Below are 17,562 nucleotides of genomic sequence, written 5' to 3' on the forward strand. Positions count from 1 at the left end.
CTCCTGTATTCGGAGCATAGAACAACCTCTGCCATGTGCTAGGTAGGCAAACATTAAGTGGTCCCTTCCGGTACTGGAAACAAGCCAGTGGCAAGAAGGGAGTCTGGGAGGCATAGAGAATATTTTAACTACCCTTAAGAAGCACTAGGGGTTGTTCTTTATATTTAGGTATGCTGCGGTTATCTGCTTTACGAGAGTGTAACTGTTTTGTACCTTCAGTGACTGTGTCAACTCTTCTAGACATTTAAGGTATTTGTATTGTTATAGTTATATTGATCAGAACTGAAATTTCTTATTAGACTTTGCAGATTTCCACTGCTTCTCGTGGACTCGTTGGGAACTGCTAAGTCGGTTTTAACAAACATTTTTCGGGGTTCTAAAAGACAGCTACTATCATTATGGATGTCATAAGATTAAAAAGGTCAGATCAATAAAGCATAACATGATTTTAATAAAAACAAATGAATCTTCCATCCCAAACTAAGAAGTGATGGCTCTTTAAGTGAGCTGCTCATAAATTCTCCTGACTTCCTATAAGGAGACTGTACACTATCTTAATCAATACTGGTTGGTGGGTCCTCGGTGCAAAATGATACTCTTTTTACCAGTTACATTTTTGTTTTCCTATTACTGGCTCTGATTTCCATCATTTGTTTCCAGCAAATCTCTAATCGGTTATGTCAAGATTCTATATTCTTCTGTGATTTCTGAATTTAAAAAAAAATGCTTTGTTTCTAAATCACTTAAGATGGAACCGCCTTTCTTTCAAGTTGCAATATCTTACTCCTGCCCCTCCAACCCCTCCTTCCCCCATGTGACCCATGCGTTAACTTGCCCTCTGCTCTCCAGAGTGTAGGTGTGAGCTATGGCAGACATGTGATTGAAACTTGAGGCTGGCACAACTGGCGTAAACATGCCGAGCACACTAACAGGCGCCTTTGCATGTGGTTTATTGGAAGGAGTTGCTGACCAGTAAGTCACCGGCTGCTAATCGTATACAGAACAGGCGATCACAGTTAATGTTAGTGCATCACCATCCGCAGAAATACGGAGCTTGCCTTAAAGGCCATCTACATCAGGAGAGCACCCCTGCTATAGATCTCGGAGGCAAGGGCAGAGCCAGACAGATTAAGCAGTCTTTTCAGCCTGTAATTGGTGCCAGCTCTTCCCAAGATGGGGCGCTGGGGCTGATTAGCTGTGCCTTACACGTCTCTTGAAGTTATGTTAGGGGTAAAATGTGCCCGTAAAGTAGACGGTTCATTGTAGCTGTTTAGAGAGCGAACACCATGAATCAAAAGCAGTCACAAATGTAAACTATTTTTATTATGACCACAAATTGGATACTGTGCTTCCTCTTCCAAATCATACGCATGCTGAAGTAAGTCTTAATAACTTTCTCCACATACGTACTTGATTCAAACCCCCCTCCCCCCTCACTTAGAGTTAAGATTATAAAATCCGTCAAAAGACAATCTTTTGCTTCATTGCTGTCGAAGCTGTGCGCCAGTTAAATCTGTTGATGCAGGAACTGTTTCAAGAACGAATATCAGGCATTTACCAGCGAGGTTCATTTTAAACTTAATGTCTTCCGCAAGATTGCAGTGTGAGTGTTAAAAATATGTCGTTTTTTTTTTGCTGTTTATTAAAAATAAGATATAATCTTTTTTGTCTGGTAGTGGTCTGAAAGTAAGTGACAATATGTGTTATTGATTAACACAGTAGAACAGCCTGGAAACAGAATCTTGTAGGGATATCGTCTCCTGGCAGAATGCAGTATGTTTCACGTTTTAAAAGCTTTTAGGTTTTTTTTTTAATTCAACTTCCACATTTTAAAATTGCAAACTCGGGAGGGAGGGAAAGCGAAAGCAATCCGCAATGCGCGCGCGTGTGCACATGTCTTGTCCATACGCATGCACATTTTGTCCACCCGTACGCTAATTAAAGTAAACAAAGATGGCGTCGGGCAGACCACATGGTGTGTATTTTTTTGTCCCTCTGTACGCGTGCACATCTTGCATCGATTACAAAAGGCCCTCGCATGGGAAGGGCAGCGCTGCTAACGCCAGGCGAGACCTAAAAAGCCCACAATAAAGCAGCCTCCGAGCACAAGACATAAGCATGGGTCAAGAGCAGAACCCCTGGGGTGTACGTCTCAAAGAGTGGTCATTCTTCTTGTTTATGTTTTCTTTTATTGCAGAACGCAACATCATAACACTGAAGTATTTTGGCGCTAAAACCATATCAAGGATGGGCTCATGCATCACTTGCTGAAAATCATTGTTAAACACGTGGAAAAAAAGCTGTTTCTTCAGGCACCTTCAGAGTGTGAGGTCTGGCTCAGACTTGAGAGAAACCAGAAGCAAGATCCAATTCTAAGCAGCTACGATGGCAAGACCACGTCAGCCAATGGTTGTTCGGCGAATTAAACCGAGAAGCTGATTGTAGTGAATGAAACCACTTAGATGTCGGTCATAGGAGATTAGAAGATTTATTTCAAGACACAGGTAAGAGCGAACCCTTCTCTTGGCTGGCCCGGATCAACTACCCAACCAACCATCTCCTTCTCCATACAAAACTCCCTAACATTCTACGGGCTTTCACCACTCGAGACCAGAAGAGTCGCTAGTAGGCACGAGCCAGGTTTGACACTGATCTCAGGGAGCAACTGGGATTATACTACCTGAAATGGGACCAAAGGGGGGAGCTGTTGGGTTAATCGATTATCTTATAGACCAGACAAAGATTTAAACAATTGTTTTATTTTACCAGGAACCACTGCAATTGAGCCAAGACTGGGGAAGTGTGAAAAGTGCGAAGGGCACCACTGGATAACCTTGCAGCAAAATGTTGAATCAGTTGTAGTTTCTTGGTAAGCAGCGCTGACAGTCCCAGTTACATAGTGTTAGGATAATATGAATGCAATTAAATATGTGTTCAAAATAATGATCTTTCTTGCCAGAGGGAAGTATCTCTTGGGGTGCTGGGAGCTAGGTAATTAAAGAAACTGCACAAGAAAACAAAGGGTCACGACACAGGGGCGAGCATGGTGGGCAGAGCATGCAGGGTTGTGGGTCAGAAAAAGAAAAAATAAATGTAGTGAACAAGGGTGAACCAAAGGCAGAGGGTAGATGTTTGGGTTGAATGAGGCAATGTGGAAATGACACACTTAAACTGCATGGAGAAAATTGAGGGTTAGAAGGCAAGCATATTTTGGGGGGATCTCAGTGTCTGCATGTGCCCTTCACCCGTCCAAATTACAGTAAATACTCAAGTCAAGGTGCTCACAATGCGCTGGTGTGGGGAAATTTAACTGTAGGGACATGTCTTAGTTATTTACATTACATTACTTAATTACTTTAGACCCAAAAATAAATCTTGGTGGAGTACTTACCGCTGTTAACACTGAAGAGGATTCTGGCTTCGATACATTGTGGCTGTTGAAAAATATGGATTTTCGGTCTGAAATGTCAACAAACAAGATAAAGGTTAGCAGCCAGTTTACAAAAGAAAAAACAAGGGCTTAACAGGCTTGAAATGGGCATTACTTTGGAATTATGGACTCTTGGCTGTGCATCCGAGCGCTTTTACTTAACAAAATATGCCGCATAAAAACAAGTTACCTTTAAGACCACCAAAAAAGTGTCCTCTATGAATTTATAGGCATTTATTTTTTATAAAATATCGATATAAATTTCATAGGACGATAAAAAAAATGTTCAAAGCGTACAAATAATACATGGGATTTGCAGTCCCACCCTAGGTGGCGCTGTTGTCAACGAAATAAGGAGAGGCACTGAGTCGGACAGTCAGCCGATAAACTGGGTGGATTTTCGAATTAACCAATTGCACATGGTTTCTTATACATCAAAATGCCTGCATAGGGGGTTCCCTAGCTCAGAAATAGGCCAGTGGTGTCTGCCCGTTTTATTTGGTATTTTTATTTCATCATAAGTTCACTTGTTTCAGCTACTGTGCATATATATATATTTTTTAAAACATCGGCAAAAAAACATTTGACAAGCAATCAAATAGTCCACCACAAAGCGTGCAACCCTTTGGGAGGCCCGAGCAAGCAGAAACTCAATGACGGCGTGTTTACAGAGAAGTCTCCTCTCTTACTGTCAGCTCGTGACGCAAGCACTGTCATTTCCCGGATGCTTACATTTTACTTCCTAGCCTGCACAGCATGCCGGCACTCTTGCTTGGGTTTGACCCCCGCTGCTTCTAAAGGGGGGTTGTCCCGTACAATACGTTATGTTCAGATGAAATAAGAGGGACCTCTTCCCCTTTGCGATTGGGACCAAAACGTTTTTTAGGAGTATGCAGTGCCACACTTTGAAAAAATGAAACTTACAATTTTTTTATATGCAAAGGAAAACAAGTAGCATTAAAAAACACAAAAAAATCCTTTATTCAAAAGCAATCACAAACATGGTGGTCTGCTGACTCCAGCAAGCCATCATTCCTGTGATGGATGCCATTCCTACAGGTTCGCAATTTGCAACCTACCTCATTAATATCAATGAGGTATTTAACCCTGGGCGTAGTATGCATAGTAGCGCTATGCGTAGCTGCGCAAAGTGCACTTCGCAAGCTACGCGAACTGCGTAGTGCGGTAGAAAAAATGCTGTTCGCACTGATTGCACAGTGCCGGATGCTTGTCTGCACTGTGCAATCATTGCAAACCGCATCTTGCACAGTACAAGCAGCCGTTATCTGCAGCTCGAGTAGATTTGTACTCGCGCAACAGCTTTCTCAATGCGGACTGGCAGTTTCGCATTGCGAGCGGTCGCGAGCATACGTGATCACTCGCAATGAGAAACCTGACCTCCCTGTGTTGAAAATCTCGCCTGGAGGTTTATTTTCCACGCTCGTGATCGGCAACTTGATGTTGCTGCTAGCGAACGAGGAAAAGGTGTCGCCGGGATGTTATTTTGCTCGCTCCCGGACGCCAACTTGACATTGAGGACCGCGAGCAAGCAAAAAATGCCTGCTGCACTTTTCCACACTGTGCTACGTGCAATTCTCGTAGCTGCGCAAACTACCCAAGCTCCACGAGCGTAGTCCTATGCCCAGGGTTAGAGGTATTGTATTGTAATTTTGTAATTGCATAGCGCTTACTACCCCTGATGAGGCGTCAAAGCACTTTTTCGGCGAGTAGCACACTACTCTGGAACCCATAAAGGATTAGTGGTGAATTAGTATAGTGAAATATGAAATTAGAGTGGTCGACATGTTACTCTGTTAATTGGATTGAAAAGGATACGTCAAACTGTGACCCACCAGGAATCAGTAATTTGCAATGAGACCTATTAGTACATAGTCCGGTTCGTACATTACACGCTGGTCGCAAAAATACTGCTTGCAAATTGCGACCAGTTCTTAGAACATCTGGCCCTAAGCGCTTTAACAGATTGGGCGTGGGTTTCTGCTTAGACAAGTGGCACCATACATTCCAGTGTGGTTCCTCAGACCTGAAAATCATTTTCTCATGGTCCCCTACTTCAAGCGGGCCTGAGTCACGTCTTTTACAAAATCTGGTCCACAGCTTTGAAATGCCCCCCAATAGCCTTACAATGCATGCCTAAAGAGTTCCAAGGGAGCTTGAAAATACTTCTGCTCTGGTACCTTGCCTCCCTTTCTTTTTAATTGAATTTATGTCTCCTAGTTCTAAGATGTCAAATAATCAAAATAAATTAAATGCTATTTTGTTAAGCTTTTTAAACCTAGATGTGCAAACTTCGTGAATTTTACAAAGTCTGAAGAATGAAACCCTGCTTTTAGTGAGAGAACTGCCCCGTACAATGGAAACACTTGCAAAATATTATCTGTGCAAACGTTTTCCTATAAACGTTTTACGAACAGAAAATTTCACAAAATGCGGAGGTTGTTACCTGTGCACAGCGCCACGAGCAGAACTTTATTATTCAATACTCTTAATTTTAAGGCACTCTCATCCAGCCACTGACCAACCAGAGACCACGAAATAAATGATGTTACTGTGTATCAAAAAAGGAATTTGCTACAGTACGTTTCAGAAGATACAACTTTATCATTGTAATTGCATTTATGTAGCGCTTTCTATCCCTGACCAGGCGTTGAATCGCTTATTGGAGAGTAACACGCTACTCCGGAACCCAAAAAGGATTAGAAGTGAATTAGTATAGAGAAATATGATATTAATTTGAGCAGTGGACAGGTGAGTTTGTTAGTTGGATTTTAAAGGATAGTGGAGGGATAGAAGAGGGAAGGGTCTAGTAAGTGTTTATTTGGAGATCATAGCAGTAGGAGAAGGTTAGGGAGGAGTAAAGGAGGGATGGAGGGGGGGGGGGAAGAGTCTCAGAAGAGGGTTAGGGATAAAGAAGAGGTTTCCGATGATTCTAGGAGGGATCAATGAGGGAAGGGTTTAGAAAGGCTTCTTTGGGAGATCTCAATAGTAAAAGGCTTGAGATGAATCAAGGAGCAGGAGAGGAGGGAATAGTCTAGAAACTGTTACTTTGGGGATCATAGTAGTACAATGGAGTTTAGGATGAGTCAGATTGGAGACAAAGAATATATTGAGGTAGGTATAAGAGGAGATATAGGGTAGTGCATTTGAGATTCTGAATTAGGAGTAAAGTAATATATATGAAGATACATAAGTAGATGGAAGGTATATAAGTAGAGAATATATTGAGAGAGGTATAGGGTGAGAAACAGGCTAGTGCACTGGAAATGAATTAGGAGTAGAGTAATCAATATAAAGATACATAAGTACATGGAAGGTATATATGTACAAGGAAGGTAATATATAGATAGATGTAAGTTGTATTTATTAAACTCAAACATTCATGTGTTAGTGTACTTTAAGCTAATTTATTTGGTTTTATATATTTTGTTTCCTTTTAATAATTCAATAGTGAAGCGATTGCAGATGAATAGTTATGATAAATATTTACTTAGTTATGCAGTGACCTATATACAAATTAAACCGAATAATATAACCATAGGTAATATGTACACTTGTTAAGCAGATTTCGAGAATATCTATATATTTATACACATAATTAGTATACACATTTATACAAAGTAATACACATATCTTGATACATACATAAAATCCAAATAAATGGTTATATGCACAGGTGGTTATGTGGGGAAGAGCCAACCCTTGAGCAGTGTTCTGAAGATAAGATAGTTATCCGTAGATCTTATGTTTGGGGGTAAACAGTTCCTTAGTTTGGCTGCTTGAACAGAGAAGGATGTGCCACCTATGTTTTTTTTCTTGTGTGGTGGGATTTCAAGGCGAGGTGCTAATCTAGAGCAGAGGATCCTTTGTTGAATGCATTTGGTGATATTTTTTCGTGTAGAAGAACAGCCCTGATCACTCTGTGGGTGATACAGAGCAGCTTGAATGTGGATCTTCTTGCAACCAGTAACCAATGTAAGACCTTCAGGGCAGGGGAGATGTGGGCTTGTGCCATTACTGTAGTGAGGCTTCATCTCGCCCCAGACAATCGCACTGCTAAATGTGCGAATTTCGCAAGTGTATATTTATTTATTCAACCATTTCCAAGTTCATCAATGTACTCCATGATAATCCATATTCATTTGAACCTCTTCTCAATTTTTGTGCGAGACCACATGCCATGTGTTAATGCCATTTCCGATTTTTTACTGCTCACTCCACGTCGATCCGGACTTTTTAAATGAACAGAACTGAAGCATAAATTCATGTCAGGCAGCGTTTATTTTAAAAAAGTACCCAATGCATTTCGGGCTCAACGCCCTTCTTCGGGGGTCACTGTGAATAGAATGATAAATAACCACAATCACTCATACTGCTTGAAATGGCATTAACACATGGCATGTGGTCTCGCACAAAAATTGAGAAGAGGTTCAAATGAATATGGATTATCATGGAGTACATTGATGAACTTGGAAAATGGTTGAATAAATAAATATACACTTGCGAAATTCGCACATTTAGCAGTGCGATTGTCTGGGGCGAGATGAAGCCTCACTACAGTGATGTCTATAATTTCAGTGCTGACAGGGCATAGCACTTTACACAATCAGCACGCATATCTTTGACATAAAGAGATGAACTTGAAAAAAGAGGAATACAAGGTGTGCATCCTGAGTGATTGTGGTTATTTATCATTCTATTCACAGTGACCCCCGAAGAAGTGCGGCTTGTGCCATTACACATAGCAGCCAGCAGAGTTCTAAATCGGTTTAAGTCTTTCCATGACAAAAATCATCCACAAGCATCTGAGAACGAGCAGGACCGAATGAAAGAACAAGACTGACAACAAAGTGGCATTTGGCAGTCTCTACTGAGAACCTTCCAACTAACTGTAGACCCAATGAATAACCGCTCAACCAAAAATGGACATGCAGATTAATTTACTAAGCACACTGGCTATATTTTACAGCCAGCATTGATGGAAAAATAGCAGACCTAAATATACTCTTCAGCGCGGCACAAATTCCTGCGCTGTGCTGAACGTTCTATTGGGCTTATGGACTCATGACGGAACGGTTCCGTCATGAGCACAGGCCAATCAACGCTCATGACGGAGCCGTTCCATCATGAGCATCGAAGGGGATAAACTAATCAAGAGGGCAGAAGAGGATGCTTCGGACCCAAGCCCAGCTGCACATGCACACCCATCCTGGAGAAACCGAGCACACTACTCCCTTTAACTCTTGGAGCGCTCTTTGACGATTCGAAGGGTGTCATCAAATCTCAAATACCAACTAATTTGCACACCACCACCACCATTAGGCAGGTATAATATTGGCGAAACCGGCGGACAACAAAATGGTTACTTACCAGAAGGAGTAGTTTTGCAGATTGAAGAGTTTTCTGGCTTTTCATACAGTGCATTATTCCACCATCTAGTGGTAAGTTCTGGTATTGTCTCCAGTATGTTTCTTTTCTTCTGGCTGTGGGTGTCGCCGACTCACACCCAGTGGCATGTACATCTATGTGAGACTTCAAACAGTACCCCGGAACCTCCTGTACATACTCGCCATCTTGGGACACTTTTTACCCTTTCTGGTGTACTTCATCTTCTTTGCTCTTCCCCACCACTTTGCATTACCTCACGTTTCTGGGGTGGCAGGAGGGTCACATATGAATCCAGAAAACTCTATATGCTGCAAAACTACTCCTACTGGTAAGTAACCATTCTGTTTTGCAGCATAAATCCTTTTCTGGATTCACATGCTGCGTATTAGATTATATGGTGGGATCCCTTCCTCTGGTGTTGGTTGGGATGAAATGAGAAAGTGTTAGCAAACGGGTGTTAAAGGGCCAGATGTCACACCGGTGCTTTCATGTTCATCGGAATGTCCACACAATGTTTTGAACAGGTGTGTGGTGATGCCCATGTCGCTGCAGTGCAGAATGCGTCAATGGTTATGTTGGTTAGGAACGTCTGTGTTGCACCCTTTTTCCTAGTTGATTGGGCTTTGGAGCATGTGGGCAGTGTCAACTCTGCCTTCGAACAGCAAGTCTGTATTGTGTCCCCTATCCATTTCGAGATTGTTCCTTTAGTTACTGGGGAACCCTGGGCTGCCCTGGCGAAGGAGAATCAACTGGTTTTCTTTACGAAACTCCTTTGTTTCTTGACAGTAACAAAGTAAACTTGACAGTAAACTAAAGCCCTTCTTGCATCCAACGTGTTGGATGCAAGAAGGGCATCTGTGTCTTAGGCTCTTTGTAGAAAGTTGGTCGTTGTATGCTTTAGTTGACATGAAAGTGGGTCACCACTTTGGCAGAAACTGTGGGTTAGTTCTGAGAACCACCTTGTCTTTGTGAATTTGTAGGTATGGTTCCTGTATTAGCGCTTGCAGCTCGCTCACTCTGCATCATGATGCGATTAGCAATGCTGTTGAGTGTGAGTGATTTGAGATCCTTATTGTGCATAGGTTCAAACGGGTCTGCCATTAACTGGGATAGCACAGTTTAAGTTCCACAATGGTGTTAGTACTGATCTTTGGTGGTGCAACCCGTTTAGTTCCCATTAAGAAACTTTTCACCACTAGTGATTTGAAAGGGCTGTTATATAAAGTGCCCCTTCTGTAGGCTACTATCGCTTCCAGGTGAACCTTTAATGAAGCATAGGTTAATCTGGTATCTAACAGATGTGTGAGGTATGTCAATACAGTTTCCTGTTTTGTCCTTGTCTCCATATTTCGGTTACCTGTGCACCAGTGAATGTATCTGCTCCATTTTGCAGTGTAACATTTCCCTGCACTTGCTTTCCTTGCCTCTCTAAGGTTTTCCATTATCCTGGGCAGCAGATGTTGATGCCCGATTTCTAGATATCCAGGAGCCAGGCCACTAGGCTGAGATGTGCTGGGTCCGGGTGGTACACTTTCCCCTCTTGCATTGTTAGCCCATTTAGTTCTGCTTTGATTGTGATTTGTCCCCAGGACATCCCTAGTAGGTCTGAGTACCAGGTTTGTCTGGCACATTGTGGGGCAATGTGTACGAGTCTTTTCCCTGGTTGTCTGGTTTTCTCCAGCACCTTCTGTGTCAGGGGAATGGGTGGAAAAGAAGCGTACACAAATCTACCTGAGCTGTGTATTGACAGGGCATTCCCTTCTGACTGGTGATGTGGAAACCTGGAGGCCAAGTGTTGGCATTTTGCATTTTTTGCAGTTGGAAACAGGTATATTGTTGGTCTGCACCAGGTCTTGAAAATCTTTTCCAGTAATCCTTATTTTAGTTCCCATTCGTGAGAGCTGCTTTCCTGTCTGCTAAGTCTATTCACCTCTGTGTTTTGCTTTCCTGATAGGTGGACTGTTCGTTGTATGATCTTTCTTGCCATTGACCATTTCCTTACTTTTTGGGCTAGTTTGCTCAGGGTGAACAACTTTGTGCCTCCCTGTTTGTTGCATGGTTGTTGTGCTGTCCATTTGAATTAGTATGGTTTGACCAGTTGTGTGCGACTGGAAAACCCCAAGGAATACAAACATGGTCTTTATTTACAGGTAATTGATGTGCTTCAGCCGATCTATGCTGACCACTGTCCCAGCATTTTCCGGTTGCCTTTGTGCGCCCCAACCTTTGTGGGATGCATCCATTGTAATGGTCACCATTGGAGATGGTGTTTAGAATGGTCTCCTTAAGGTCACGTTTTTTGATTTCCACCACTGTATCTCCCTTTGCACTTTTGCTGTGACAACCACTAGATCCTCCTAACTCCCGGTGGCTTGTGACAATTTGTTGCAGATCCATTCCTGGATGTGACACATGTGGAATCTCACATGTGTTACGATTGGTATGTATGATGCCATCATGCCCAGTTACATACCAGTCCTCAACATCAGAAGCAGACCCCTCTGGCAGAGGTAAATTTACTCTGTTATCGCCTTTGCTTTCCTTAGGACAGGGTGAGCTTGTGCTGTGATTGTGTTTAGGATGGCTCCCAGAAACGCCTTTTCCTGTTCCAGAGATGATTTATTGTGCTTTAGGGGGAAACCCAGGTGTTGTGGCGTGGTGATTACTGTTTGACTATCCTAGTGGTATTTTTCTTTTGATTGTGCCTTTACTAGCCAATCGGCGAAATGTGGATGGACATGGATTTGTTGTCTACTTAGGTGTGCTGCTACCGCTTCAAGGCATTTTGTGAAGACCCTTAGGGCCGAAAAGCAAACAAATCTGAGATATTATTTGTGTATTTGGTTCATAGGTATGTGTAGATAAGCATTCTTTAGAACTAAGGTGGCCATATAACCCTTCTTTAAGAACGGTATTACTCTGTGGAGGGTTGTCATCTTAAAGTTTTGTGTACAAATGGATTTGTTTTGGAATCTGAGGTCTAGAATTGGTCTCTGGGTTAGAGCTCGTTTTTCAGGACAAGTGAATAAAGTGCTTTCTTTGATGGTACCCTTTCAATTGCTTTCTTTTATAAGATTGTTGACTTCTTTCCTGAGCTGTATAATCTCTTGACCTTGAAACCTTTTTTGGGGTGGGGGCAAGAGGGAAAGAAAGAGGGGGGTTGTGGTGGTCCTTTAAGTAGCTCTATGCAGTATCCGTGATGCATTCTGTTCAAAACCCAATGCAGGTGATTTTTTCCCACTCCTGTGCAAAAGTCCCTATTCTGCTGTTGTTCAGGTCACTTGCTTGTTGTTCCTCCTCCTCTAGGAGCTTGAGCTCCGCTGCCACTGCTGGCATGTGGTTTGTTGCGTGGGATGGCGTGAGCTGCCCTGTGGCTGCTGTTGTTGGCCTGATGTGATGGGCGCTCTGCCTATGTGCCTTCGGGATATGGGTCCTCCTCGCCTAAAGGAACCCCTGAATTGTAGTGCCCCCATTGCCTTTGCTCTTTCATTGTCCTTCAATTGTTGAAGGCACTCATCCACTGCCTGTCCGAACAGGGCGTCTCCTGTGAACGGCATGTTAATGGAGGCTTGTACCCCTCTCTTGAATCCGGACACTGAGCCAGGCGTACCTTCTTAGTGTTGTGCCGGTGCACATCTGCCTGCTGGCAGGGTCTGCTGCACCTATAGCGGACCTTGGGTAGGTGTTAGCAATGTTCCTCCTTTCTAGCATCACTGTCTTGGATTTCTTCTTGTACTTCTCCGGGAGATGTTGCATGAGGGACTCCATTGCATTCCATTGTTGATGTCCTTACCTGTTCAAGAGGGCATTGAAGTTGGCAATCCACCTAGTTGCGGTCTCCCTCTTTCTTCCCACTTTAAAAGATTAATTTTTAAACCGCTGCCAAATGTGTGCTTTTTCATGCAGCCAGATACCATTTTTATATGTTTCATGATTAGGACATTTACTAAATGCAGAAGAACCTGTGTGCATTACCTGAAACGCCCGGGGAGAAGTTAGTCAAGGACGGCCGCTCCACCACAGTGTAGGACTCACCCACCACAAACACCTTGTAGAGCACGGCGTTGTGGCTGATGAAGCTCTGGATGACGCAGGGAGGCTGGATGGCTCTCAGCCCCTCTTGGTTGAATATGATGGCCATCTGAAAGCATACAAAAAACCACAAGGCAATTACATTAACAACACATTAACCCATCTGCATGCTGGCAGTCTTCTGACACAGAAGCCCTTCTGTTTAAAAACAATGATCATCTGATTATATCATGCATGTCTGGATTTACAGGTACACTTAGTAAGGCAAAAGCACCAGACCATACAATGAAACCTTTGAAAGCCGCACTATGGAAATCATTCCAGGAAAGCATACAGGGTGGTCATCACTACAATAACTTTCAAGACACTTGGGGAGTCACGACCTACCCATAAAGAAGATCATCACAAATTTCACAGTGCTAATGTCAATCAGGTTTGTGTTTTCCCGACTTGGGGTTGCTCAGAAATGGTGTTGGCAGAGAAACTAGATTAGGTATGGAAAGCTAAAAAGACCAGGACCAGTTTGATAGTAAGCATAAGAAGATAGAGGGAGGAGTGGACAAAAAGGAGGGACAGGAAAATTCTTGGATGATCAACAGTTTAAGTGGATGAGCAGGCTGGTTCTGTTAGACTGATAAATGGATAAGGAGCTGGAAGAGAAGCACTTGGAGACAGACTATATGAGAGGGCCACATGGAGAGAAAAACATGGATGTGCAGGAAGGGACTGGACGTTTGAGGAAGACAGTGGCAAGAGGAGGGAGATGATAAAAGGAGAGATGGGTAGGTGGAGAAGAGATAAGGCAGAGAACGGGAAAAGCACGTGGAACATTGAGAGAACTAGAAGTGAACATGGAAGAAATCAAAGGTATGTGAAGAAAAAGTGAGCATGCAGAAGACAGAAGCATGTGGAGGAAGAGGTGTGAACATAGATAAAAACATGAGCAGGTGAATAACAAGGAGGCAAGGGACAGAGGAGAAGTACAGTTACACTGAGATGAGCAATTGGAGAAACAGCTGTCTTAGTAAGAGAGGGGCATAGGATGTTTAAGGTGTTGCAGAAGAGAAGACCATATGGAAGAACAGAGAAGATCTAGGAAGAGAAAAGTACAGGGAAGAAGAGGGTTTTCCCTTACAGACGCGGACCATGCTCAATTAATGAGCAGCAATGGGGCACTCATAGGGAATGGGGAACACTCCTGCTAAGCGGAAGATGATGGCTCGCCAACCTGTGGTATTTGAAGGGCAGCATTTGATCAAAGATGACCCAGATGCTGCCAACCTGTTTTACTGGGCTGGGGTAGCTTAGATGAAGAGGGGACAATGCCCACCATTCTCAGCTTGAGCACCAGTGAGAGTCAATAAGTTGGTTGTAATGCCAGACGGAAGGCATGTGAGGCAAGCAGCTGCTGACACAGCCTTTCATAGGACTTGTAGAGCTATTCTTGCTTCTGATAACTGTATCGAATGGCAGAATATTATCTTTGTGCAGTCGGTAAATATGCCAAGCTCCTGGATAACTTAAAGAGCTCTTGTAGTAAGTAGAATGGTAAAGAGAGATTCAGTGGAGACTTAGTGTGCCCATTTTGACCAGCTGGGAACGGATGTCAATGAAGAAGAGTATTCCATCCAAGTTGTGGTCACTTACTGATGCAGAATAGTGTTGACAGCTACTGATGGATCCAGCAAGATTAGGTCTGCCCACGAGTCTTGCCCCACCAAACCGTAATTCTTCTCATGTTCATTAAGGCAGAAACAGTGACACGAAACAGCAGAAGTCCTAGTCTGATGTGCAGAAGGTGATTTCGATAAAGGCCTTCTGAGCCATTCTGGCCAAGATTGGGACTCTGGAGCCTTGGCTCAGTAACAGTAGATGACGGGATCGAGTCTTTATCCAAATGAGGCATTGATGAAGGTGGTCGTCGGTTATATAAATGAAAAATCACTGAAAGATTAACAGATTTTGTTGCGGTTTTAGGGTTTTCTATTAAAAACTGCTTTGAAGGATTTTTTTCTCGAAAGTATTACTGGTCTAGTCCCCTCCATTATGCAATTCTGGGTGAGTGTGGCATGCAATACCTAGCTTAATTATTGCAATTGCCAGCAAAAGAAGTTTGAGACGTAAATAGCTGGATAAAGACCAAACAACTTTTTCAGAAAATGCTTAAACAGAGGACCAATACTGGTTTTGTGGTTAAAGATATATCTCCCTATCTTCCTAGCAGAGCAGATACTCAGCGCCTTTTTTCCCATCCAGGTTTTAATCTATGCGTTTCCAGTCTTGGGTCCAGCTTGTTGGTTAAGTGATCTTTTCAGACTACAATTTCATGTTAATTTACAAAGGGAGGTTCTCACTTTTTTTCTAGATAGTATGTATTAAGAAATTTCTTTGCGTACTGGGACTGTCAACAAATAATGGACATCTCCTAAACTAGTTATCTTTCAGTTACCACTAGTGAAATAACTCCGCAGGGCTTTTGCCACTACTGCACTACCCAAAAGTACCAAAGAATTAACTCAAGAGACGGCTTTGAATTGAGGTACCGTATGACACAATCAAATAACATTAAATGAAGACACAATAAAATAACATAAAATGAAGTCCGATGTCAGCAAGAGAAATCATAGGGAGTGATATTAATAAAGCATGGAATAACAGAACTCAAAAAGTGATAAAACATTTTGAAGCGGATATACAAAGCTAAATGTTATTATAAATGTTAATATATTGCTCCCGACATTATAACACTGAGAAACTGTAACCACATTTTAAAACTGAACATAAAAGCAATACTCTTTTTGTGCTGCCCGTAGTAGGATTGGATACGGACTTGGTGGAAGGGTCTGTGACTCACAGGAGTTAATCCTTAAGACAATGCTGAAATCTTTCAAGTCTGTCGAGGTCACTTTTAAAATAGATCAATTACTTTAGCAACTGAGTTCAAAGTAGAATTGCAATCACTCTAGCTATGGTTCTTCTGTGAGCTTGCAGGGGCAGTCAGATCAGTAGCCAGGTTCAATAATGCAGTGGCTGATGTTGGGAAACCCCTCTTAATTCATCAACAAACCCACCAAAAGAAACCTTTAGGCCCACTTCCTAAAGAATTGCTAAGGGGACTAGGACAATAAAATAAAATGGCACTTTCAAGTCACATGTTGGGGTAATGTTCAGACACATTAGGGGAAAATCTCAAAATAGGCAGCATCCTAAAATCTCAGGTAAAAGGAGTGTTTGCCTAAAGTAATGCTTTTTCGAGGCAGAGAAGGAAGGGGTACATGGATCCACAGAAAGGAAATATTCTATAACACCAAATTGCAGATTCTTGAGGGATGAGGGCGGACGCGGGTTCGTCCTATGTCCACCAATCTTTGCTTGAACATCGAGTATGCATGCAACCACCTTCTAGAAGTCTAAAACTCTCCTTGATGGAACATTCATAGAAAACAGGTGAAGTACCTTAAAGTCAGCTCTAGCTTGAAATCAACTGGGAAGAAAATATATCAGTCAGGGCATACAAAGCATAAAATGGATGAAAGTGGTCAGTTTACAATACTGAGAAGGACCTGTGATTCAACCGCTGGAGTACTAAGTTTGAAATAGGTGTGACGATGGCCTGAGGAAATTCTTTTCACAACTTATTCACACCAATATTGTGATTTTAGTGGTTGATGTGGGATTGGAAAAAGATGTTGAAGGCTGCTGTGGGGTTTTAAGGTATGGTTTTAAGCGTGGAGTCTTAAAGGTTGCGCATGTTGCATTAGTTACTGTATGTGCAAACATTCCTGCAAGCTTAGGCTCAGTATTTGACAAAAATGTACTTTCTTGCTCTTAAAACTTCCTTCGCGCCCATGCGTTAATAAGAATACAAAACTTTAATGATTTCGGTTTTCAAATTTCTCTCTCTTACATGCTCCCAAATGCTGGCATGTATGTGTTACTTATCTTATGGTTGCCTGGTTAAATCAGAACAGAGTGAAGACCCGTGCTATGCTTATTATGCCATAGTACAATGCATGTTTATTAACCGAGTCTAGACCTTTCATCCCAAAGGCGCGGATTCAGAAAAACCGGTTAATGCTGCTGGGAATGCGGCCTGTCCTGCATGACAAATGCAAGCAGCGTCAGTGTCAGCGGAAGTAACTTAGATGTACACCTGAAGAAGCACAGCCACAGGTTATGGCTGTACATGAGCGAGCAGGTAGCTCTTCCCCAGTGTAATGGGCAAAATAAGACTATTAAAAAACAAAGACCAGGTTCACTTTTGTATGTTCTACTTTTACGACTTAGCTTCCACCTTTTGAAAAAACATCTAAAAACCTGTTCATGAATTCCTGAAAAAAATCATTTTTTTCATACATTTGCTGTGCTTTTTTGTAATCTCTATTTCTCCATTTTCCAACATCTACTTTATACTATTTATATATTTACATCACTATTATGTGCTGCTCAAAAGCATGCTGAATTCGTGTTTTTCAGTAGGGTCGGACTGGCCTGTAGGATAATTTAGCTGTGCGAGGGAAGCTGGTCTGACCGGTCAGTGTTAGACAGAGGGTGGGCCGGTTTTTCTGGCTGTTTGTTTTGTCAGATTTGTCTGCTGAGCTGGTTTTTACTGTTGGTTTCCTAGACATTACCACCGCAAACATTGCCTGCACGTCTGCCATACCGTGAAAAAACATCTTTATAGTTCAAAACCG

The 17,562-nt window shown here is 42.4% G+C and overlaps 1 protein-coding gene across 2 annotated transcripts in view; it reads right to left on the minus strand.

Moving 5' to 3' along the window:
* The window catches only part of ITPK1 (inositol-tetrakisphosphate 1-kinase), a 514,297-nt gene that overhangs the window by 16,787 nt on the left and 479,948 nt on the right, over positions 1–17,562 (minus strand). For both annotated transcript variants that reach the window (XM_086937700.1, XM_086937701.1), the window contains exons 8-9: positions 12,812–12,977; positions 3,392–3,459 (exon numbers count right to left, since the gene is read on the minus strand). In XM_086937700.1, the coding sequence (XP_086793826.1) occupies positions 3,392–3,459; positions 12,812–12,977 (234 nt within the window). The remainder of the gene's footprint in view (positions 1–3,391; positions 3,460–12,811; positions 12,978–17,562) is intronic.

The sequence above is a fragment of the Lissotriton vulgaris genome, chromosome 9 (assembly GCF_964263255.1).
Source record: "Lissotriton vulgaris chromosome 9, aLisVul1.2, whole genome shotgun sequence".
Taxonomy (NCBI): domain Eukaryota; kingdom Metazoa; phylum Chordata; class Amphibia; order Caudata; family Salamandridae; genus Lissotriton; species Lissotriton vulgaris.